The 24,520-nt window shown below is 42.5% G+C and overlaps 1 protein-coding gene and 1 long non-coding RNA gene across 6 annotated transcripts; one reads left to right on the top strand and one right to left on the bottom strand.

Annotated features, from left to right (window-relative positions):
- On the bottom strand, positions 1-24,455 carry mta3 (metastasis associated 1 family, member 3). 4 transcript variants are annotated; one of them, XM_035613016.2, is made up of 19 exons: positions 24,242-24,455; positions 22,090-22,157; positions 20,596-20,689; positions 18,164-18,290; positions 17,880-17,943; positions 16,788-16,905; positions 16,335-16,437; positions 15,828-15,927; positions 15,367-15,555; positions 13,489-13,563; positions 12,292-12,350; positions 12,049-12,167; positions 11,451-11,608; positions 9,719-9,941; positions 7,802-7,894; positions 7,512-7,673; positions 6,869-6,900; positions 6,659-6,777; positions 1-594 (listed from the first exon to the last, which is right to left on the bottom strand). In XM_035613016.2, exons 1-19 carry the CDS (start codon positions 24,267-24,269, stop codon positions 423-425), a joined length of 2,103 nt encoding a protein of 700 aa, XP_035468909.1. In that variant the 5' UTR covers positions 24,270-24,455; the 3' UTR covers positions 1-422. The 4 variants fall into 4 exon arrangements, with proteins under 4 accessions (XP_035468909.1, XP_047183606.1, XP_047183605.1 ...); XM_047327650.1 differs by having other exon boundaries at positions 475-594; positions 6,649-6,777; positions 24,242-24,451; XM_047327649.1 differs by lacking the exon at positions 1-594 and adding an exon at positions 5,353-5,446 and having other exon boundaries at positions 24,242-24,453.
- On the top strand, positions 3,136-9,669 carry LOC124849420. Of its 2 annotated transcripts, none has more exons than XR_007029827.1 (2): positions 3,136-3,172; positions 9,614-9,669. It is a non-coding gene; the product is annotated as an uncharacterized LOC124849420 (long non-coding RNA). The 2 variants fall into 2 exon arrangements; XR_007029828.1 differs by having other exon boundaries at positions 3,137-3,178.
- Positions 24,456-24,520: the final 65 nt, after the last annotated feature.

Genomic DNA, 24,520 nt, shown 5'->3' with positions numbered 1-24,520 from the left:
ATACAAAATGATAAAACTTCACGACAATTCACCATCAACACAAAGGTCACACAAAGCTCCGCCTTCATGTCCTTCCATTAAAAACTGAGATCAGCATCCCCCTCAGTCTCTTGCGTGTTGTTGGCAATGATCTCTCACACAGACACACAGACACACACAGACACACACAGACACACACACACTCACACACACACACACTCACACACACCTTTTACACATTCCCAAGGGGATTAAAGACACGCAGAACTTGCAGTCAGGTCAGGTGTCTCTATTGCATCACGGCTCATCAGCTCGAGTGTCGTCAAGGATCATAAATGTAACTTCGGGACTAAAAGCAAAAAAGGAGGCCTCTGGGATTTAATGAGAGAGAATATGAGGGGAGAGTTTGTTAGCGTGTACGCAGGCGGGGTGGGTGCGGAGTGTCAGTCGTGGATGACGATGGGGCCCCGCATCCTCAGGCTGGGGTGAGGGTGTGGAGGCGCCAGGACGAGCCCCTGCGGAGGCGCCTGGGAGGCCCTGCGTAGGGTGATCTGCTCGCAGGGCTGCCGGCAGGCGTGCCTCAGCTGGGAGCGGGACAGCATCCGCCGGGCCCTCCTGGGGACGTAGAGACAAGACGGGGCATAAGTGCAGAAGAAGATACACTGATGTGGAGCTGTAAGAAAAACTACTGGTTAAAAGATGCAGTTTTTTTTATTTCTTATTATGCTCTTTTGCTTATAGTAGATTAATTGCGGCTGATTACCTGTCGAGGTAATATTTATTCTAATATTTATTTCATTAAATGGTTTTCGGATTTATTATTCTATTCTTTTTAATGGCTGGGTTTTAAATCTGTGTCTCTTTTTGCCGGAGTGTCTATGTTTGGGTGAGGTCGCCAAGACAAATTCAAATCAACTTTGTTGATATGGCAGTAAAATATTGACTCTTGAATCTTGAAAAGAAAATTCTTGACCCTAACCTATGTTATTTAGTAGTGGTATATATAAATCTCTGGAGAGTCAAGCCGATGCGGAAGTGGCTTAAACCTGTATTCTCTTGAAAGACCAGCAGAGGGCGACTCCACTGGTTGCAAAAAGAAGTCTGTTTCTATAAAAGTCTCTCTCTCTCTCTCTCTATATATATATATATATATATATATATACATATATATATATATATATAGGTGTATGGTTACAGGTTTAGGTGGATGTGCAGTCAGTGGACGAGCTCCCAGTCAGGCCCCAACCCCTGCTCCCCCAAATATGGTTTCTCATGGTTTCAAAAAAACAATTTACTTTACAGAAGGGTATTTTCAAAAGTGTCGAAACAACTTCTCTCTTCTTAGCTGCGTGTTCATGAGTTGGGGAATTTGGCCTTTTTCATTTTCATTTTCTTTAACCTTTAGTTTCTTGAAGTGTGACAGATGAGGTTCATCACACGGGACGCCTGATGATGAGCACATCACATTCTTCCCCGAAACATATTTTGAACGTGGTGTTTGCCTGATATTTGAAATGTTACAGCTCAAAATGTGGTAGTGGCTAAACAAAACCCAAAAAATCAATACTGCATCTCTTTGTTTCAGTGAGTATATGGCGAAGCCTGCGGATAATGTTCATCTGAATAAATTATTCATACGTGGCTGTCTGCAGCCTTGATTCCTCTAATTCATCGAGCTACTTCTCATTACTGCGGCCATTGGCTGCTAGTTTGTCATGTATATTATTGTTTTGACAACGCCGCTGAAGTACTGGTGGTTATTAAACGATTGCACTGTTGCATAAATGTCTTCCATCATTAGTCAACGTTGGATTCTGTTTTTATTTCAAACAATACATCCTGAGACCACTGTTTGTTTTTTCTGTGTTGCAGCCTCACCAGCGGAAAAAAAAACCCTGACGCATTTGAGAAACACCAGATGGAGAAAGTAATAAAGAGAGAAATCCGTGATCTTTGAGTTGACCGAAAGCGAGCGGAGGAGGTTCACTTTAAGAACACCGTACTGAGAAAGTAATTAGGAACAAGCCCTTTTTTTTTCCTTTCTCATTTCAGAAGGCTTCACCGAGGCAGAGTTCGGCCTGTATCGAGCATCAGTGTCTATCTGTGTTATGAAGTGAGAGAGGGGAACCTCTCCGCAGGATTTCCAGGCTTGTAAATGGGCTCGGTGGTCATTTCCCAGCCTGCAGTGGGGCTTTTTGATGCGAGAGGACGGCTCTCACAGCCGCCGCGGCACTATAAACCCCATGGCCGTGGCGTGACACGCTCACGAGTTTTTGTAAAAGAGCATTCAATGTATTCCGGGGAGACGATGTGCAGTACGAAATGTATGGCTGATAATTCATCGTTCCCTTCAGGGCGGTCATGGAAAGTCCCTGACGCGTGCTCTCGTCTTTATCCTCGTTCACTTTTCTCTCAGCCGCATCGAGGATGTTCGTTTCTTGTTGCCGGGAACTGGGGAAACGCGCCAAATCCCCTCCAGATCCCCGCTGTTGATGAAATGAGCGCCAGAGCACTCGTGGACACTCCACGTGCAATATGTGCCCCATCGTCCAAGTGCGACGGGCGTAGCGTCTGAAAGTGCACGCAGCACTACGAGAGGCCCCCCGAGAGATCACTTCCACTTGGTTTCACACATAACGTCGTTATGTGTACGTCCTCCTACGCTCGCAAGCATCATACTTTTCTTTTATTCACTATCAGGCACACATACGATACCGGTACATTCTAGCAACGCGTGTGTTTAAATGTGGCGGTTTATGTGAATTATGTTCAGAGTGTTTGTGAGATAAAGGTCTGATATATGGAGGAGAAAATAGAATTGTTCTTGAAACTCGACAGTGGATGTTGGACAGAATGCTAAGCTGTGTGAACGGGGAATAGTTTGTTTGAGAGAGAGAGAGAGCGAGAGAGAGTGTGTGAAACGCATATCGTAATAGACTCTCAGTTCCTGATTGGATTTCTTTAATGGAGATAGGGGAAGCGGTGTATCAGGGACATGGCCCAACCTTCTCCGTCGTGACTGACTGGTGTGAGAACTTGGCGGACCAGGAGGGAGTGACTCAGTGAAGCCACTGGCCTCGTAAATAGCATAATCCAACCGTTGTCACCAAACCATGTCAGACATGTCTATCTAATCTATTTTACATACACTACTATAGTATGTGTGTGTGTGTGTGTGTGTGTGTGTGTGTGTGTGTGTGTGTGTGAGAGAGAGAGAGATTGACCATGTAAGACACTAAGATTATGATGTCTCGTGTGAAACCGAGAATGAATTATCTCTCAAGGGGCCTCTCGTATATACAACCCTCTGCATTGTGCCGTGCACTTGAACACAGCATGATGTGTGTCGCCCCTTATAGAGAGCCAGAGCGGAATATAACCGGAAAGAGGAGAGGAAAGAGGAACAGATTTGTCTCGCCGGTGGCACGTCGTTCGAACAGCTCCGCTGTTTGTCTGTTCAGCTGGCCTTCGGGAGGAGAAAAGCAAACATGTGAATCCACTCTCAAACATATCAAGCTGTCGCATTTACATATCAGTTTTTTCTCTCGTTCTCTCACTTCTGTTCCCACTTCCTGTCATTGCTCTGTCCAAATCCAACTTGTCCGTGTCTTATGTTGGACACGGGTCGTGGAAGAACGTTTAAGATCCTGCACTCATTGGAAGTGAGCCCTGCATTAGAAATCCTGCTTGACAGTACAATGATATTATAAGTAAATTGTACTTCTGTCGATGATATATTTGACTTTGACTTTATTTGATAAAGGTGCATTGATGCCTAGGTAGCAATTTAGCGTTGTAACCATTTTACATTAACAGTTTTCAGACATGAACTCCACAAAATGTCCTGGAAAATGTTGGCGCAAACATTTTTTGCAGAGTTTGCCTTTCACATATGACGAATGCATCTAGAGATTTTCTGAGTCAGAGCCAATGTTCCGGGAATTTCCCTGCTGTTGTGAGCCCGCGTGACCCGGACAATCTCCTGCTGCGTTGTACAGAGCGGCATCATTTGCGTTCTCACACACAGCCTCTCCGGGAAAATGTCGGAAGCTAAGCGGATGTCTGAAAGCTCTACCGTAGAGTTTGTGTAGATAAATCACACACGGTAAATGTAAATGAGGAGATACAACTAGTGGGGGTTGGAAAGAAGAAAAAAAAGATAAAAATGCATCACTCCGCTCAGAAAAAAGAGTCCCAAATCTGCTGTCACCTGTCACGACCTCACTGTTCCCAGTCTGTTCCTCATGTACCTGCATACATGTCGACTCTGTGGTTGGCTTTTATCAAGACAAATAAATACACCGTATGCATTTAAACGATCGTGAAAGTACTTTATGTCTGTGTTTCAGCTGGTTCATGTATTTCTATTAACACTAAAAGCTTTCATTTGATCGTCTTGCACGTCTCGCATGATGAGACCGTGCCTCACACAGAACCCGACAGAGTTAGTTCCGAATGAGACTTTTATCAACTTTAATATTCTCCTCTCTTCTTATTGTGGCTCTGCGTGTTTATGTGTAAATGATCTCAATAACTTTGAAATCTCCAGCGGAGCGACGTCTGTAGCATCTGTCCGGGGAAAACAGATGAAAAATAGACTCTTGGGCGAACTCTGTTGTATTAACAGCAATGTTTATTAATGTGCAACTGGGTTTAATTTTCAAAAACACAAATCATAATGTAGCATTGTACTGTATCAAGTGTATCATGTGTTTTCTCACGTTACATCTGTGAGCACTAACAAAGTACTTGCCGATTCTTTTGGGTAAATGTGAGCGCAGAAAAAAATAAATAAAGGCTAAGGCGAGTAAAGGAATAACAAGTTCTGGGGGGAAAGGGAGAAATAAATTTCACTCTACTGTTATGTCTGTTATTTATTAGAACCTGATTCATACACCAAAATTAAACTGTAAATCACAGGCTGCATTACAAGGTGTTTTCCTAAATCTTGGTCTGAAAAGTAATTTCACACTGGACCTGTCAAAGAAAGTGCAATCATCCCCTTTTGAAATTTATGAGTGTAAGAATGAAATAGCATATAATTGAAATACCTACATAAAGCATTAATGTTTTATGTGCTTAAGTACATAATTCACACCACTTGGTCCAGACTGAAATATCTCAATAACTAATGCACTGATTGCAATGAGGGATGATTTTTTTCTCTTTTTTTTTTTACAGATATTCGTGGTGCGCTGACTTTCTCTCTACTGCTACGACATCTGACACAAAAATTTGTTTACCCACAGAATGACCTGCAGTAATTTGTCGATGCCTCCACTTTTCATGTTACTTATTATCTCACATTAGTCCCGTTTCGGGGTTTTGATTTGTTTTTTATGCCAGGACAAGTGTTATTGCTCTAAATTACTCCAAAGGGTCGTTACTCTATAAGTCTCTCTTGCCTCCTTGAATAAGGGGGAGTGATCTCCCACTCCTTCTCTCTGCTGTGTGGCTCTTCATCACACTGAGAGAGAGAGAGAGAGAGAGAGAGAGAGAGAGAGAGAGAGGGAGGGAGAAAGAGAGAGAGAGAGAGAGAGAGAGAGAGGGAGGGAGGGAGAGAGAGAGAGAGAGAGGAGCATAAAGAGACGGAGAAGGGGGAGAAAATGAAACTTCCGTTCATCGCTCATTAGCAGCAGCATTTCAGAGCAGATCTATTAATGTCTTTCATTGGGAAAACCATTAATTGTGTTTACCAGGAGAGCGGATGGCAGTATGATATAACAGAAAGGGTACGAGTATTCAGAACAGAATGATGCTATCTCCCTCGCGCACACACACACACACGCAGCCATGTTGTCTTGGTGGTCAGTGAGTGATCCATGTGAGTGCAGCCATGTGAGTGCAGCCATGGTTAATGTGGTAATGATATTTCCACGCAGGGACCAGCGGTGGCTGGCTCCTCGCTGGCCCATCTGCACCAGTTAGCTGCTCTAATTTTAGTCCCGGCGGTCTGAGGCCGGCTGTGAGGGCCGGGTGCCATGGCTCATTTAGACACGGGCTTAATGGGAGAACATCCTTCTCCCTCACATACGGACACGCAAACTTTGACTCATCGTGTGCACGACGGGTGGGTGGGTGTGTGTGTGTGTGTGTGTGTGTGTGTGTGTTATGTGTGTGTGTGTGTGTGTGTGTGTGTGTCAGAGGCAAAGACCAGCTTGAATGGTTTGGGGCAGCTTTTTGATATCTGACTTTTATCTTATTCGTCATAATACACGCTTATGATCGTTAGATATAATGTCTTATAATTCAAAAAGCCATTAAAATACGAACCTAAAGATGGGGCTACCAACACACCAACAATGGCCGTGTGGCCATCGTGAGAAAAAAAAAAAGAAGTGTATTGAACTTGGCAGCATTAATTACATGTATGTGAACTTTACAGTAAGGAACCATCTTGAAAACATAAGATCTTTGAGGGTTAGACGTCAGCCTGAAAACAAGGGCAGCTCGGTTTATCTATCGTCACGGCCGTAGCTAGTTTATTTCTTAAAAAAACTGAGGTCAGTTACCATTACAACAAGGAGGTCTTACAGCCAAGGGAACGAAATTCTACTGGGGGAAAAAACATTGAATCCACCACATCTCCTGCTTTTCCTTCACTTGCACACACACACACACACACACACACATGCACAGTCAGCCAATCGGAGGTCAGAAAGGGGTCACCTTTGCTTACCTGGTCTCCCGGGTGACGAGGAAGAAGCTGTCGTCGGGGGCATCGATCCAGTTCGGGCGCCTCTTGCGGATCATCACTCCTCCTCGGGTGTTTCCACTGCTGCTGCTGCGGCCGTTGTGCTGCAAAGAGACAATTTGATTTTGTTTAATTACAATAAGCAGTGTGCAGCTTTTTTTTTTTTAAATAAATAAAAGGTTTAGAGACACCTACCAGGAGGGGTCCACCTGTTGTACCTGGGTTCTCTGCGAAAATAAAGCCACAGCAGTGAGAGAAAGATGCAAAGTACGCATGAGGGAATCTGCCAGCGTTGAAAGGTATTGATCAGTTTGTCACTTTTCCTAGCTACAAGTGGTGCAACAGAAATGACTGTGTTTCAATTTCAGTAGAAGTAGTGAAGTTACCAAAAAAAAACAAAGTGTCAGAATGAAGTTGAACCATCCAAATAATCCAAATGTCCCCCATCTGCTGATTCGTTTTCATTAGAATTAGTTGTCATTCTCTCCAACGAGCTAGTTTAGATAAGAAATGGCAGAAAAGGTTATCAGCTCCGGGCGAATCTCCACTAACTGGATTTTATCAAGCAATCTGATGAACAAGAACATGAGATATCAACACTGCACGGTCCCCAAGATTCATTCACATCAGGAGTAACTTAGTTAAAAGTAAGAAGGGATGAATTTCATTTTTTTTTTAAATAGAAATGGTAATGACTTTTGCCTCTGGGCAGGATTAAGTTAAGCAATAACAACTTTATTGAGAAACGAGTCAAAATTACTTTTTGCGACAAGGCTTCAGGTTTATTTATTTATTTTTCAAGAAATTCAAGTGTGTGTGTGTGTGTGTGTGTGTCTACCTGAGCGCCTGTCTGGCTCGGCCCTGCTGTGGTGATGGTAGCTGCGTTTTCCCAGCATGCCGTGGGGGCCGTGTGGGAGAGAGGAGAGGAGGCGTCGGGGGGGAGGCGTCTGAAGGCCCGGGGTGCGGTGGGAGCGAGGGGCGTGGGCTGCAGGACGGGACTCTGAAAGAGACACCACACTGGAGCTGCATCACCTGGTTTCTACGGACCACCTGGATATCCTCCATTTATTGTTTTTCAGTAAAATGGGACAAACGTACTGCTTCAGATTATTAAGTGAATTGATTTACCTAAAAACTGCACAACGCTGGTCAGAGTGCTCCTTTGGGCGGCTCTGGTTTTGGGTAGGCGGGTCCCCTGCCCCTCTGTGGCCCTTAGCATGTCTAAACCAAACACACACACACACACACACATTTTACAAAACCAGAGCAGAGTTTCTCAGACTGCAAAAGTTCCCCCTTCTCCTTACTGAAATGCAGAATCATACAGTCAGTGTTCATTTAGATCTGTATAAGTCAGTTGATAAGACGGCTTAAGCGGTTATGATTGAAACAAGGATGTCTTTGTGGAAATGTTAAAAATGAATTTAGATGCACGTGAGCAAAATCGTCACTTGCTTCCAGGTATGCATGACCACTAAAGAGAGAAAAAAAAAATCTCTCCTACTGTACATACATGCTTACACATCTACGTTTCGAAAGAAACATGCTGTAAACACACACACACATCAATATATGAAGGTAATATGAGCAGGTGCTGAGCGTTGAGTGGATGGTGGGAGGTGGGGAAGGGGGTTGTGGCGCTGTGGTTCCCTCCCGAGTGTGGTGGAGTTGATGGACAGATAACATGGACACATGAAGCACAAGGACTCGGAAGAGATGCTTTCAGGTGCGACTTTATTGGTGGTCTACTCGCAACATTCACACAGTGATGAAAGAAAAGAGCAAAAAATGAAGAAAAAAAGAAGAGGTAGAAGGTGAGATGAGAATATTGCAGCAGTTGGTAGAAAAAAATGAAGGACGAGAAAGGCAAAGTGGAGGACGGAGGAGGTGGAGGAGGAAATGGCTCTGAGTGGCAAATCCTGGATCCACAGGATTCACAACACAACTGACGAACAACAACAGGATGGATTCAGAAGAATACGGCATGAGTTGAACACAGGAGAACAGCTGGGTGGATGGTATGGCAAGACACCAAGGTCCAGGAGATGACTTCTCACGGCCTGAGCCTGATCTACAGTCGGGGGAGGGGGGACGCAGCAAAAAAAGTGAAGTACGACCACCGAAGTTATTTCTCGTACCAAAAACTTCAGCTTCAACCTCCCTTCTTTCAAGTTTCATCAGTCCAAAGCTCATTTTTAAAATCCTTTCATTTCGTCCAATGCAATAAAAAAACAAAACGTTAACCTCTGTGATGGCAAACAGTGAAGATCAAGTTCAAGTATTTGCAATAAACATTTGTTGGCCGAGACAACTTGTTCGGCCATGACAGCAGAGAGTGGGCACGCCTTTACCAGGGGGAGTGGGCGCCGTGCAAAATAGAGCTTCTCTTAGTAAAATACATCTTCTCTACATCTATCTTCAGCAAATATACGACTCAGGCTAGATTATGACTATTCATATATGTATATTGGATCCTATTGCAGTCTAGTTGTTAATGACAGGGGCAAAAAAAAAAAATCAGTTATCTTCATGTGTATTGTCAAAGTGTGTGTTTGTGTATGAATGGACGTGTTAAACCAATAAAGCTTTGTGTACAAGTCCGACAAGTTCACAGTGACCAAGAAAACACATCACAACATGCAAAATAAGTAGAAAAAATAAAATAAAATCAATGAATGAAAAGATGATCAAAACTCATAGTCATGAGGACAGGCAGTCTTTATTGGAAAAAAGGGGGGGGGGGTGGGAGAATACAAAAACCAAAATAATAATAATAACAATAATAATAAAAACAGAAAGGGAGACAGACAGGGTGGGCGGGAGGAGGGGCGGAGACGGGCAGAGATGGGGTTTGATGGCGGGGCAGTCAGTGAGAAGGGTGGGTGTGCATGTGTGTTTGTGTGGTTCTATATGTCTGCATGTGCTGTGTATTGTCTGCAGGTGCGTGTGTGTGTGTGTGTGTGTGTGTGTGTGTGTGTGTGTGTGTATGTGTGTGTGTGTGTGTCCATGTGGCGGAAGTTTAGGAGGAATTGAAAGAGCTCTTACACTCTGCCTTTATGGCCCCACAGTTAATGGGGACAAAGGGCCGGCGCGCGGCACGGCGCAGCCTGATGATGTCACGGCACATGTGCCGGGCCAGCTTGGTGAGGCGGGTGGCCTGCAGCAGGAAGGCCTGCTTGGTCTTCATTGAGGACTTGGGGCTGCCGCTGTTTCGCATCGGCACCATGTGGTTAGACTGGCGAGGGGCGTGGCCTCGTGAGCGAGACTCCTGGGGAAGGGGAGAGGGGGGGAAACGGAGAAGAGGCAACTGAATACAAACATACTGACCCATAAAAGCCCTTAAAAACATATTTTCTTCAGCTTTTTACTATAATAGATGTAGTCGTACAAGAACACAACATTTTCTGCCCAAATTTGAATAATTTCGGTTATTTTTAATGGGATTTCTGTTTTTGTTTTTGGATTATTGAGGTCTTAAACTTAAAAAAAAACAGCAGAGGGAACTCTTTCTCCAAAATGTAAATACTATTTTTGCTCATTTGATGAATATTTTATATAATGTCGGATTTGGAGAGAAAAAATGTTTTCAGGGGCTTCAAATGTTACAAAAACACATATTTGCCCCATGTTCCAGTTCACTTCCAGGTCACTTTCTGTTCACATCAACAAGGTGTTTTAACGAATACTCTAATGTCAAAGACCTGTGGAAGCTGTAGTGTTTATCGGGTGAGTAGTTAATGTCTCAATTTGTTATGGAAAATGTAAGTATTTTAAATACACAAAAAGATGTGCTCAGTTGCCAGTTAAACACAATCCAATAAAACAGGTGCAATCTAACTGTATTACGTTACAGTAGGAGGTGAAAGTCAATGAAGGTAACTGCAGCTTCCGAACTGGTCGTTAAGTTGAATCAAAATGTCTCTTAACAACAGCTTCAGCAAAGCCGCAACGGTTTAATGTCTTTGACCGTAGAGTTCAATCGCAAGGCTATTGAATAAAACTACATTAGATTAAAAAAAGGCAAGTGAACAGACACTGTGAAATGGGAGGTGAACAGCTGTCATTATGAACGGCTGCACTCCCATTCCTCTATTAGTCGACTCCAGGACTCGGATGAAAAGTGTCACATAAATTAATCAGCAAAATCGTTTAGATCATATTGTAATAAACATGCTTGTCCTGCCAAAATGGCTGTCTGACCCAGAAACACGATCTCTGATGATAAAAAAAATCATTGGTCCACAAATGGACCTTGGCATATTTATTTGTCTAATTTCTTTCATCTAATCTCTTACATTATAATTCCATTTTTCATCAACGTGATATAAAAAAAAGTAAACTACAGTCACAGGGTTACCGCTCTTTCCTAGGTGGCCATTTCATTGCCAGTTATAAAGACACACATTCAACTAGAAAATGAAATCCAACAACAAAAGTGGACGATGAGTGAAGGGAGGCTGTTAACAGACTTCATGTGAGAAACTGTATGTGATGAGTTCAGCGGTCAGATCTATTTATGTTCACAGCTTGTGTGCCATAGATATTACATTCGACAGAGCAGCAGCCGTGTGGATCGTGTTTGGGACATGAGAAAATCTACTATTACTGTGGAATCAAGAAAGCTCAACAACTCTTAAATCTTCTATGTTCGTTTTTGTAAATGTCCTTTTTAAAATGCTTTATATAACCGTGATCCATCAGAACCACGAAACGATCCTAAACATTTGAACACGCAGACACATTTAACCCACATCTGTGCTTTTCTGATTGAGCTTACATTGCTTGCCGGACTCGGGGAGGTCCTCTCCTCGGGGACTTCCGCTCTGCTGGGCATCTTCAGGCCGCCGTACTTCTTCCAGTACATCCAGCAGGACACGCACAGGCGACACTGCATGTTCGGCGGCCCCCATGAGTACCACTGGGCCGACTGCATGGCTGTTAACGTACAAAATGCATCAATGCTCGTTAGAGGCATTTCGAGCGGTAAGATAAAGATCTCTTTATCACCGTCTCCGGCCGCTGCCTGAATGATTTCATCAATATCCATACGCAAGGAGGAGTCACGGTGGAGGCTTTTTACCTCGTTGGGCCTACATTCCTTTAATTTTCTTGATTATGATTCTGCTCAACAAATGCTTCTTATCAAATCCAGATTCCAATTTTTAGCATTTTAACTTTAAACCACAATATGCTGATATTCAACACAGGATTACAGTAGTAACAACTGTCCAGGTAAAAATTATTTTAATGGAAACCATCTCTTCTAGACTTTCTTAGGTTTATTTGTTTCCCTTTTTATTTCTAAATGACCCGTGTTCACTGCCCTTGTGTTTCAATGTAACACAGACAAACACACACATATGAACAAAACTCACAATAGCAGCTCTCGCAGGCTCTGCCTCCGCCTGCTGCATGGAAGGCCCCGGGGCCCGCTCCGTTCACTGTTGCCATCTTGCCGTTGGTCATCGAGATCTGGTTGGGGTTGGGTTTGTTACTGTCGGATAAGAAGAAGAAGACAAGCACTGCGTCAGATCTTTGAATTTTATCAAAATATTATCATCTTGCAGCAGCGACGCCGACATCTGAATATTGAAAAGTGTCAAAACGGTGTTACTCACTAAGTGGGGATATAAACCTGCTTCAGTTTGCTCTCGGCCTCTGCTGCCTTCAGTCTCTTCTGCTCAGACAAACACAGAGACAAGAGTCATTAGTACAATCACATAAGAAACTCGCCCTTTGACAGTAGTCTGGATCATTTGACACAGCTGGAATAAAAATATAATCATTTCAACGTATCAACACATTTCAAAAGGCGCCGTCTTCTTTTTCCTTGAGGTGATTGTTTGCAGACACCTTCCATTGAGACTGTGTATAGTCTGCATTTTTTTAATAAATATAATATTCCAGGAGGGGCACGGTGTTTCCAAAATGATGATGGGATTTAACACGCGAGGAAGCTCTAGTGAAAAATGCCGAGTTGCATTATGGTTATTGTAGGATCCAACACTTTATAAGTTTGACTCAAACTATCCAACTAACGGTGCAACAACAAATTTTGGAAAAAACACTTTCAGTAAAATTTGACTTGCAGCAATAACAGAAGACAAAATATGACTATGACTGAAGTAGCAAACTACATGATCATAATATATAAACTTATAACAAAACAAGGACAAAAAAAATCCTAAATGAACTTGACAAACTATAATAACTCAGTATACCAATAACATTTTCTTTCAGTTGCTTTAAAAAAAAAATCTATTTTAGACAAATTAAAAGAGTACCCTGTGAAGTTTTTGCCCCACTGGAAACACTATGGAGCAGTGTTTTCATGAGTGGGTCCCACTTTTGTTTCTTCTAATGAAAAATAAAAAAAGCAAACACACACAATACACTTTAGTGGAAAAGATTGAACGTAAACAAAAGCAGGGTTTCGACCTTGTTCTTCAGATTAAATTCTCTCTATTACCAAACAGAATGAGTCAACAATTCCAAAGAATGATGGAAAACCAGCAGAGACAATCTTCCTACAGAATTTGCCAACAATTTTTTCTTAAGTAGATGAATTTATCAGCTGATTGTCTGATAATCAGATGTTGTGAGAAATGAGAAAACAAATAATAATACTTCTGTCGACAGCGGGGGAAAAAAAAAATCTGATTAAAATTCTGAGGGCCTCTGAGAGAACTGAATTCATTGCTTTTCAAGAATTTGAGACTGGCCGACACCCCTTCAAAATCAAAATCTAGAACTTACCTGTTAAAGACTTTCGGACTGAATGTTTTGTGTTTTGAAATATCCTGAACTGGTCTCACCTGTTGCACATATCTGTCTGTGGTCTTCCACATGTAGTAGTACTCTATGATACTGGTCAGAGACTTCCATGGCAGCTTCACAGGAGAAAAGGATTGAAGGAGGGGGATGGGGGTGGGGGGGTGGAGACAGAGAGTAAATTAATGATATTAATATCTCATGTTCTTGCCATCTGGGTGCGAAAGCCGTCATGTATATTCACGAACCAGTGGCATCGTGAACACAGAGGCTGAAAGCAACCAGCTTCGCCTGGTTCTGAGCCTCGGTCGAAAAAACACACTCAGACACACACGGTGATTCACACATTTAATAAGTATTCATGAGCACCTGGTGCCACCGCATACACCCATGTCCTGTCTTCACTGTACAGCATAGGTAGATGTTGGGGGGGTCAACAGAATCACACTGTCACCCCCCTGTAGGCTTGAGAGGTGGCTGTTAAAAATTGGCAATTTCGTCCTTCGCAGAGCAGCGGCCTGGGTCAGCTGGAATTCGTGCCAATTACAACGTGTTTGCGGTGTGACAAGTTTTCCTCTGTGGGGGAAGCACGTAATATCAAAAGTCCACGGCAACTTCTCCAATAACCCCTGCACTAAAACACATATAAACGTACCCCTTCCCCTTAGCTTCCACAGTACTTTGGTCTCCGACTAGATTAACGACACACCATGTGAGCCGTTCATCGACCGGTGTACATGAGCATGAGACTGGACAGCGACGAAGCCGGACGCGTGATTTAAAGATGTGTCAATATCTCATAAAATAAAATCTGGACCCTATTTGAGTAAATTAAAGCAGACTACTGCGGCTGTTCTTCCTCACTCACACACACGCACACATACGCACACGCGCATACAGTGTATTCATATTTTAGCCAAAACAAGCCTACAGTTAAGGAATCATACTGGTCATTATACTGGTGCCCTTCGGGGTCACGTGATGCACAGCCGAACATACAGTCGGTAATGCCTGAAATCATAACGCGACTCAGGCTAACGTGATTCATGGACCTTTCTTGCAGATGGCGCCGAAACATCAAAAAGCATGACGCCATTGTCTTTGCCAGTTGCAGGCTACATCCATACAATTACGTTTTAAAACTGACACAATCTCTTTCTTCCACACAAGCGTTTTAGCTCCTTATCAGTTTTAATCCACATCCATACTAACACACCTGAAAATGTGGGATCACGTGACCATTCAAGTACACTGGGCGAATAGTCGACTCGGCAGTTGGTTACTTTAGTTACAGAAAATACAACGGGCGAGAAACAACAATGGTGAAAAGTAAGATGAGGGATTTAAGTAAGTATTTTAAAATGTATTTCAAGTGGTGACTGGTAAGAACCAATCAGGAACAAATGCGGGTGACTGAGTCGTTTCTAAAAGTCTCCGCTTTTGCCTAGCCATACTACCACATGGCCCCAGAGATTTCAAACTAAAACTGGGCGATTAGTATTTCCAAACTTCTCCGTAATGGGAGCTCAAAAACTCCAGAGTAGTGTGGACGACAGGCGTAAACGTAGCAATATTGGTGTCGTGTTGACACAGTTGTGGTTTTCCTTTTCCTGTCCTGTTTGAATAGCACATACAGTTGCGCCCACAGGCGTATTTGGTCTTAAATGAGGCGCTGTCAGGTGCCTTGTTGGCGAATTCCTCTGTGTGAAAAGTGGAAAGCGATTGTGCTTTTAGCCAACTAGAACCTGTTCTGAAGTCAGTGTTCGATCATCAGTGTAAGAATCTGCCATGGTCCAAGCAAACCTGGCTCTTCCAGCCGATGGGAAACGGCATGGATTGCTGTTAGCATTATTCAAGTCACCAGAGCTGTAGAAGATAACTGACACCACACAAATTCCATCTGATGTGAGACTGACACTTACAAAGTCTTGTCGAATGTCGTTGAAGTCTTTTCCGTATTTCTCTAGTGCCTCTTCGAACATGGCGGCTTCTGACGCGCTCCACTCCTCCATCTCATCCCTGCAGAGCACCGGGCCGCCCGCTGGGACCAGCACACTCAGCGCACTGGACAGGTCGTAGTTATGACGATGCAGCGTGTCCATCGCGTGGAACTGCGACCGAGGGACACAGGAAGGGGCGTTACATTACAGTCACAGGGATTCTTAAATGTATTATTTCAAAATTGAAAATATTGCACTTGATAGGATATTGTGTACATAACATGAGGTATGGACTTGCTCCGGATTGACATTCCCTCTGCGCCCGGACTGAGATTCGGACTTTGAGAAGCTACGATCTATCATTTATCACAATCGAGTACCTTCGGGTGAAAGTGTGTGTGTGTGTGTGTGTGTGTGTATGTGTGTGTGTTTGTCCGACTCACCAGTGTGATATCTCGTGAGGCTGCAGCCGCACTCATGTGTAAGCTTGGCTGTCTGACTGAGCTGCTGCAGTCCAACGCTCGAGCAAAGGTCCCAACAGCCCTGAAAAAAAAACAACAAAAAAAAACATGAACAACCACATAGAATATATACAGTATATGAAGTAATCATCATATTTGTGTGCCAGTACTCTCATGATTATATATCCTCATCAGTGAGGCTCATTGTATCTGTTAATTTTTCTGTAAAAACAACAACAAACAGCTCAAAAAAATTGAAAACAATAAAAACTACTACATTTAATCACAATCTTTGTCTTATTGTTTCTTAATGTACAAAAAACAGTGATACATTCACATATTCTTCGAGGAGTAAAAGTGAAAATAATGAGGCCTAGTTGTAGAATTATCCATCACTGAAAATTATTCAATCTCCATGTTGGGCTGAGTTGTTGCAGCTGCAGACTGGAGGAATCAGGTTTCATGACACACGACTATCTGGACACTCACCGTGCCACCACTAGGAATTGGTCTATCTGTTTGTTGGTGAGCGGACACTCCGGATCCCACAGCTTCTCTTCTAGCTTCGACTGGTCCCTGTCGTCTGCCTCACCTGCGGGAAGCAGAGACAGCGGCTTACAGACGGCAGGACGGCGCCACAACAGGGCAACAGGTGTAGAAATAACTGTTAAATCCCAGGTTATCTGCTAAACAAATTAAATTCATTATTACAACCCCCGATGAAACTGCTGGTAATTGTCCACTTACTGTTAAAAAAAGTCACATATTTCATGATTGTATCGGACAGAATGTTGTTTTTGACCAAGACCATTTTCTTTATTTTCTTAATCTTTTGAGACTAATTGCACAAACACATGCAGAAATTAAAACTACAAAACCCGTAGGCCCTAATTTCACAAACAAAATGTTGAGGGAATCGGCTCGTGTGCAGTTTCCACTGACCCTCTTGTAGCATTTCAGGTACGTCTGCCTGAAAGCGAGGTCCCACTCTGATCTCGCCTTTGTCGGCCAGCAGGGTCTTCTGTGTCGGGTCGTACACCAGCGAGTAGAAGAAGGTATCCTGGAGAAAAAAAAACACCAATTACCATAAAATAAAATAAAAAATCCTGCCTCCACAATTTAATCCACAGGGTTTTTGTACTGGCTCCAAACTCATCTTCTCTTTTACACATTGAATCCTGAACTTTGAGTCTATTTGAAATTCTGCAAGTAAATTTGAAATCCCCAGCTGTTGTACAGCCGAACCGTCCCTACTGTGAGATCTACTGAACAGTTAAGTGTAAGTATAATAAAAAGAAGAGTTTTAGTTTGAATTGTAAATAACAGCTTAGAGACTGTAGACTTTTCTACTACTAAAACAAACAGATTAGTTGCTGGACAGAAAAATAAGAGGCAAATAGTTATTTAAGCAACAACAACTAATATTTAACCAATTTGCAGATTTGCTGCTCTTACGTCGTGATGATATACTTAATAGTTTTGGTCTTGAGGTGTTGGCCGGACAATACGAGTAATATGACATCATCATCTTGGGCTTTCAAAAACTGTACAGCATGTTTTTGCTTGCATTATATGGACCAAATAATTAATCAGGAAAAAGAATCATCTGATAAATCAACATTCAAAATAAAAATGGTTTAGTCGAAACACCTTGATTTTCCCCTCAGTTTTGACATCTGAGGTATGAAAAGAGATGCCGTCTGCAGTAAACAAACACCAGTTATGGCGTGTTCAAACCAAACGCGAAGCAATATTTTGCATAAAGTAAACATTACCCTGTAAATATTTACCCACTCGCTTTTGGAAGCTGACGTCAGTTACATCCACAGAATCTCAACGCTGTTTGGGTTTCGTGTCATGTAAATATTGCGCATCATTTGCTTTACTCGCTCGAGTTGAAATATTTGAATTTGAGCGAATAAAGCAAATGATGCGGCTTGTATGTTATTCCCGTCGTCCAGTGCGAGTGATTCGCTTCACGTTTGGTCTGAACGCACCGTTAGAGATGCAGAAGTTTTCTTTTCTCTGGCTCACCTCTTTGTCAAGGTATGAAAGTACGGCTTCAGTCTCATTCAGTAATGCGACACTGCACTTCCCCCTGACAGAGAAAAAAGAGAGAGGGAACAAGCACTGTGTAAAACACAGACACGTGAGTTGAGCAGTGTTTGATAAGTGTGTTCATGGCTGGATGAGTGACTACCCATGAGCACTGCCTGAGGATGATTAGCAATAGGGTGTAGTGTGTGTGTGTGTGTGTGTGTGTGTGTGTGTGTGTGTGTGTGTGTGTGTGTGTGTGTGTGTGTGTGTGTACACGGTACCTGATGTGTGTCGCGGGTAGACTCTCATATTGTCGGGAGAGGAAGAGCTCTCTGTGGCGAAGCTGGTGTTTCTGTTTTTCTGTATGGTCTGTTTCCGTTGGGCTCTCCTTCTCCTCTTCCAACTCCTCTGCAAGTGCACAAACACAAACACACACACACTCAAAATTACCTCTGATAACATATTCAAAGTGACAGTGTAGTTATTAAATGGCCACGTGTCACAGAAGGCAGAGTGAAGAAAAATGACAAGTAATACGTGGATGGCAAACTCGTGACAGATTAATTACAGACAGATGATTTAAGCCACAAAATGGTTTCAGACAAATTCGTCCATTTATCTCACAGATTTTATATGAAGCCTGTTTAATGATGTTTTACATATGTGCAGACGTCAAGATATGAAGTAATAGGCTGGGAAAAAAGTCTCCAGGGGACTTTCTCAATCACTATTGCTGCATCTATTTAAAGGCACCACAGTTAATATGCTCAGGACTATAACCAGAAATGTAATTGAGAGAACAATGTTCAGCCGTAAATGCTGGATTAGCTGGTGTGTTGCAGCAGATAAACATTTTAACACACTGTTAAAAAGTTCAGGCATATACTTAAGATAAGTAAAGATTTAATCAGCAATTTATTATTACTACACAGACGTCATGTGCAGCTTCACATTGCCAGTATATATTTTCTTAAGAACGTTTTTGATTGCTGCTACTCCCTAACTGAAAGCTCTCCACTGGCAAAGTACTGGAAGGCAACTACAGGAAGTCCATCTCTTATTCATCACAGATATTAGCAGCTGGTTGCTAATTCATGGGCCTTCGCATTAAGATACGGACGTGTTTCAGGATTCTGTCAGTGGGTGAGTAAATGGATCCATTCGTATATTACAAGTTGGGAAGAGTAAAAGAGGATGAGCTCACAGGCTTTGTTATTCAAAACCGCTATTTCAGTGCTTTGGGTACCACAAACTTGATTCTATTCAACTCTACCAAGGCAGCAGCAATCTCTGCCGCACATAACTTCAAATCTCTGTAAATAAAATCAAAAATATCTGCTTGCTTTGATACCAGTGAGGGTGGGTGGGAAGATGTGGGTTGTTGCTTTTTTTGACTTGGGTGAACCCGACGTGTTCGCTCTCATGTACAGTAGAGATAATGTTTGGCCTACAGCTCTGGTCTCTGCAGTAATTAATAAACATAAGAGACTAAGCACATTTTCGCTGATATGGCTCCATAATAGCTCCACTAACAGCGCAGGTGCTCTAATCTAAGACATAAATCGTGCTAATTATTTTTACAGTGTGGTAGGCAGTGTTAAATTATGTTGTTGCTTCTGTCTTTTCTACTGACCAGCTGGTATTTTTTTCCACTTTGCTGACTCCCTTATTTCAAGTATCCTTTTCATGAAAATTGCCAAGACTCTCGCCCAGTGGGATATTTTTTTTTAACCTTAAGTAACAATTTGTCTTTCTGTTGAAGGGCCAAGATGAAATGGGCAGAAAGCTTCCTACACAGAGCTTCTGTTGTTGTGACTACAACACCTTTCTTCCCTTACACCTTCTTACAGCCACACTCACGCTCCAGTTATACACCCTTCAGTAATTCAGAGATTAATATGATATATAAATATGAGCAGTGGCACACTTTAAAAACCACAATGGTGTGCCTATTTATGTTTCAGTTGCACCACCTCCAAAAATGCTGTCACTAAATGGTTCCACTCTGGGGCCGTGGTTGCAATGAAAGAGGGGGAAAAAGAGTCTTGATAACAAACGTTTCTTTTTGCAAATTGTGCATGTCCATTAATCACTGATCCACAAGTTTGATAATAGATTTGAAGCAATTTTTAAATACAGTTGTAAAGACATTTGAGTAGAGCTGCAATTAACAATTAATTTCATCATCTATTAATCGGCTGACTACCGTATTACTCTTAAGATGATGGGTTGATTTTCAGTTCAAGAATGAAACGATTAGTGGGAAAAAGAGCAATTATCAGCAGATAAATATCTGCCAATTATTTTCTAATTTTGTCAATATAATGTATTCATCCTGTGCCACTGCAGTTTGTTTTCATGTCTGTATATTGGGTACATAACTATCACTTCTCAAAGCAAACCAACAGTCCCACACTGAAAGATATTAACTTTACAATGATGCGAAACAAAGAAAAGCAGAAAAACACCACACTTCACCATCAAAAGTTTGCCATTTTTGCGTGAAAATAACTTCAAAAGTATAATTGTTGCCAATAAATGTTCTAATATTTTACAAATCTGTGATTCCACTTGTTTTCCCTGGTTTACATTGAAGTTTAATGTAGATTCATATGCAGATTTTTAAAGAAACTAGACCTCATCGTTTATAACACTGAACTGTCCTACACAGGACGGGAACTTTCACATGGGGTCTGGATTTGTGTCGACTCACTTGCATGTTTGTCTGCGAGCTGGATGAGGCTGTGGGAGATGTCTCGCCTTCTGTAGAAACAAACCACCTTGGCCTCCACATTGCCACTGGCCGTCTGAAACAGAGAGAGAGATGAGGGAGATCCGAGGTTGACTGAATGAAGTGGCCGCACCTCCCTGTATACATCTGATTTCCCAAGAGACCTGGCTTTTTTCTTTTTTGTATGCTTGTCAAGCCTCCTCAAGCTGCTATGACAGGCTGACCAGGGCAACAACAGCACTTATGATCAAATTATTGATTGATAGTCTCACTGTGTCATTAGGCTGACAGGCTTAAAAACACCAGCCAGTGTTAAATGCCATTATTGATGGAGGGTAAACAGCCGCAAAGATGTCCATTACATTTCATCAACCATTCTTTCAGTGAACATTATAAGCTTCATACAGGCAGCAGTGGTCGCACACTGACACTACAGGGAGTTCCTGTTGGTTCAACCCACAACCTTTGTCACTTAATTACAATCTCACCTGGCTATACGTTACAATATACATCCTTATCATGTTGTTGTTGTTTTTTTAGGCTAATAATGACTTGATCTGACATTTTCCCACCCACACCGCCTACTTATGGCATGCACTTATGAGTGCAAATATAACACAGAAAAAGCTTTTTTCTGACAAGCCTGATAACAACCATTTTGTGGTATTTTTTAAACTATCTCCATTAGTACTAGAGCCTGACCGATATATGGGTTGGCCTTTCACAGACAAGGCCAACCCTTTACCAATATGAAATCTTTTAATGCAGAGAATAAACAATGCAATTTGCATTTGTTGACATTTTACATGAAATTAAATTGTTTATTTTCTAAATTCCAAGTTCTATATATTTGGTTGTATTTGTGTTTTCTTCTTATTTATAGTTATTTCTAATAAAGTTTATGGTAAAACTAAAACATCATGCCTCAATTATATTTCTTTGTCATAAAGGTTTGATAACGAAATCTCAATGATTAAAATGTTATATATCAACTGATGTATCCATATCAGAAATCACGTACTACCACATATCAATATATGCACCCCCCCTCCATATCTGACGGACTCTAATTAGTACAACTAACATAATCGACACACACTCTTATGAAATAAATCTAAAGAGGCTACTCTACTACTTATCGTACATTGGCAGAGAAAAGCAAGTCGCTCTCCAAAGTCAGTATCCGCCGAAAAAAACAGTTTTGCATCTTTAACTCGAAAGCTTTCTGAGCTCCTAAAATAATCATCACAACAGTTTTCTCCAACTACACACAACACGACAGGCGTGTTCAGGTGATAGAAATGGCGTTTAGGAGTAGGGGGGACGACGCCCGTCTCTTTTAATGAAATAAGAAACACGTTTAGTCACAAAATGCATGCACCACTGCAAAGGGGGGGTGGGTGCAGGGACAGAGAGGAATCCTTGTTATTCACCCCTCGGGGCTAAAGAAGCATGAACACACAACCACTTCAGTACCTTGTTGAGTTCTTCTATCCGGCGGATCAGGTATGGGTTACTGGAAGAGTTCTCAAAGAATACATAATCTGCAAAAATAAATTAAAAAAATTACAAATTAGAAGCATGTATATCTGTACACATAGAATATCGAAATCAGCGCTGGCTACTTCGGTTAAAAACCTATCAGCAGACCATTAATATGTAATTTTTATATGCAAACACCACTGAGAATATCAGAATATATCAGGACTTCAATGTCAACACAAAGCAATAGACATGTGAGCTTGCAGGGTTTCTGCAGACTGTGAGACAGTTTAATAATTTGGGGATAGGGGACACAGCTATTTCATACTTGTTTATTTTCCACTACGTTAGACAACAAAATCTTGCGTAATCTATATTCACCTCAACCTGAGGACACCGAAATCCATCCTGGTTCTAAGGGGAAACTTTGGAATACTTCAGTCCATGGCAAATGCTGCCTTCAAGTGCTGCCTTCAATATTTGTAATTACCAGTGTCCCGGACACACAAACAACCTAGTCAAGAGGTAAATATCAGCGTTGACACATTGGGACCTCTCAGTTAAATTCAGGAAATGTAAATATCGCAGTTGTTTGCCTCTGGATTCAGATAACATTCATCCTAATAGTGGTAAAATAATTTGTTACAGCCTAGACAGGTTCATTATTTTCCTTTCATTTCACAGTGTGGCAGTAACCGAACTACAGCTGGAACAATTAGTCGCTTTTTTTAAACAGATTGTTTGTTTTAAGTAATTTTTCTCATGAATAAGTAGCAAAACAATGACAGTTGTTTGCTTTTCCTTTTTCATATGACTTACTGAACTAATGGATTTGAGTATTTGGACTTATGGTTGAACAAATTAAGACATCACTCTTGGCTTTGTCAAAAAGTGTTGTGCCTTTTTTTTGATAATCACATAATAACAGATTAATCACTTCAGAAAAAGATGGTTTGTTGCAGCCCTTCGTGTGATCAGCTGCATGTATTTAGAGAACAGATGTGTTGTACCACAGATGTGCTACACCTCCTGAAGAACATGAATGCAACTCGCAAGTTAAAGTTCAAGCAGTTGGGAGTTTACGGAGAGCACCTGAAGGCAGCAGGAGCACTTCACGGGCGGTGAGGTGAGCGTGCGGACAACATCGTGATGAACTCGAACATTTACTGATTCTCCAGTGGGAAAAAAAAAAAAAGCTGTCGCAAGCGAAAGCAACATCACCTGGGCAAATCACACTTTTATTGTTTGTGTGTCACGTCAAGCACCGGTGCCTCTCCAAGCCGCGATGTGGCTTCTGAAGCTCGGGTATGAGTGTGAATACAATAAAAAGAAAAAAAGAAAAGTGCAAGGTTTTAATTCTCCAGACGCAACGACGCCATGAATCGAGACAATCATTCGATGTTGAATTCCAGCGGACTGCTAACGAGCTAGCGAACCGCCGAAGCCAGTGTGCCGATTAATGTCACTTTGCAGTTGACGTGGGCGGGCAGTGGAGCGAACCCGGGCGCTTCCTGTTGCCAATATTGTACAGTAACGAAATGTTATAAACGGTGTTAAAAACGAGCGCCCGGGCTGCGGTGATGCTAATTAGCGACGCCAGCGCTGGTGCTAGCGCTAGCTAAATTAAGGTATCGCACTAATGGCTGCGTGCCAGAAGAGGCAAATACAAAAGGCAGCCTCCGACTCTGCGGGGCAAACGTTTTAACAACCTTTTAAACAAAACACGCACACGTCTGCCACTCGAGCCACTGCGGCTCGGTTCCCATCCACCCCCCCGTCCGGTCTACATGTCGGCGAAAAAGCCGAAGCGCAGCCAAACGGTGCCGACAGGCAGGGGGGAAAAATGTTTACATTGGGAGCTAAGCTAGCGGCTAGCAGCTGTGGCCACGACCGACGCCGAGAGGCCTGGCCCATTTTGAATCCCAAATATTTAGAAATTCTCACCTTCCTGCGCCAACTTAGTGCATCTGTGCTACTGTACCGCGGAACGCACCTCGCGATTAAACGCAAACGAGCCCCGATAAGGTCACATTTATCCCCCCGGGAGGGTGCGGGGGGGGGGGGGGAGAGGACGCGAGAAGCTGGAAAGGGTTTTCTGCTTGATAAGAAGAAGGGAGAAAAAAAAGGTCCACATTGACATACATACCTCCGACCCGGTACATGTTGGCCGCCATTTCTGCCCTCCCGGAGTGTTAACGTGAACCATAAAACTCGCCCGGAATAGAATAAATTAATAATAGTAATTTAAAAAACCCATATATATGCTTCTTAAAAAAAGGCAAAAGGGTGCGATACAGTGTGATCGTCGAGATTCCGGATGTGCACTCAATTGGGAGAATTTGGGCAATTCGGTCCCCCCCCCCTCCCCTCCTGATACGATACACGGCACCCTTCACAATACAGTGAACTCAACAGCAGCCACACA

Source organism: Scophthalmus maximus, chromosome 16 (assembly GCF_022379125.1).
Source record: "Scophthalmus maximus strain ysfricsl-2021 chromosome 16, ASM2237912v1, whole genome shotgun sequence".
NCBI classification, from domain to species: domain Eukaryota; kingdom Metazoa; phylum Chordata; class Actinopteri; order Pleuronectiformes; family Scophthalmidae; genus Scophthalmus; species Scophthalmus maximus.
This window is presented reverse-complemented; position numbering and strand designations above follow the sequence as displayed.

Excerpts from the sequence above, each read along its gene's own strand:
- mta3 (XM_035613016.2), bottom strand. The coding sequence starts at position 24,269 with ATGGCGGCCAACATGTACCGGGTCGGAG. Across the intron at positions 12,351-13,488 it reads CAGACAGATATGTGCAACAG|AAGAGACTGAAGGCAGCAGA; the intron begins GTGAGACCAGTT and ends TTGTCTGAGCAG. Across the intron at positions 6,901-7,511 it reads CGAGCCAGACAGGCGCTCAG|AGAACCCAGGTACAACAGGT; the intron begins GTAGACACACAC and ends TTATTTTCGCAG.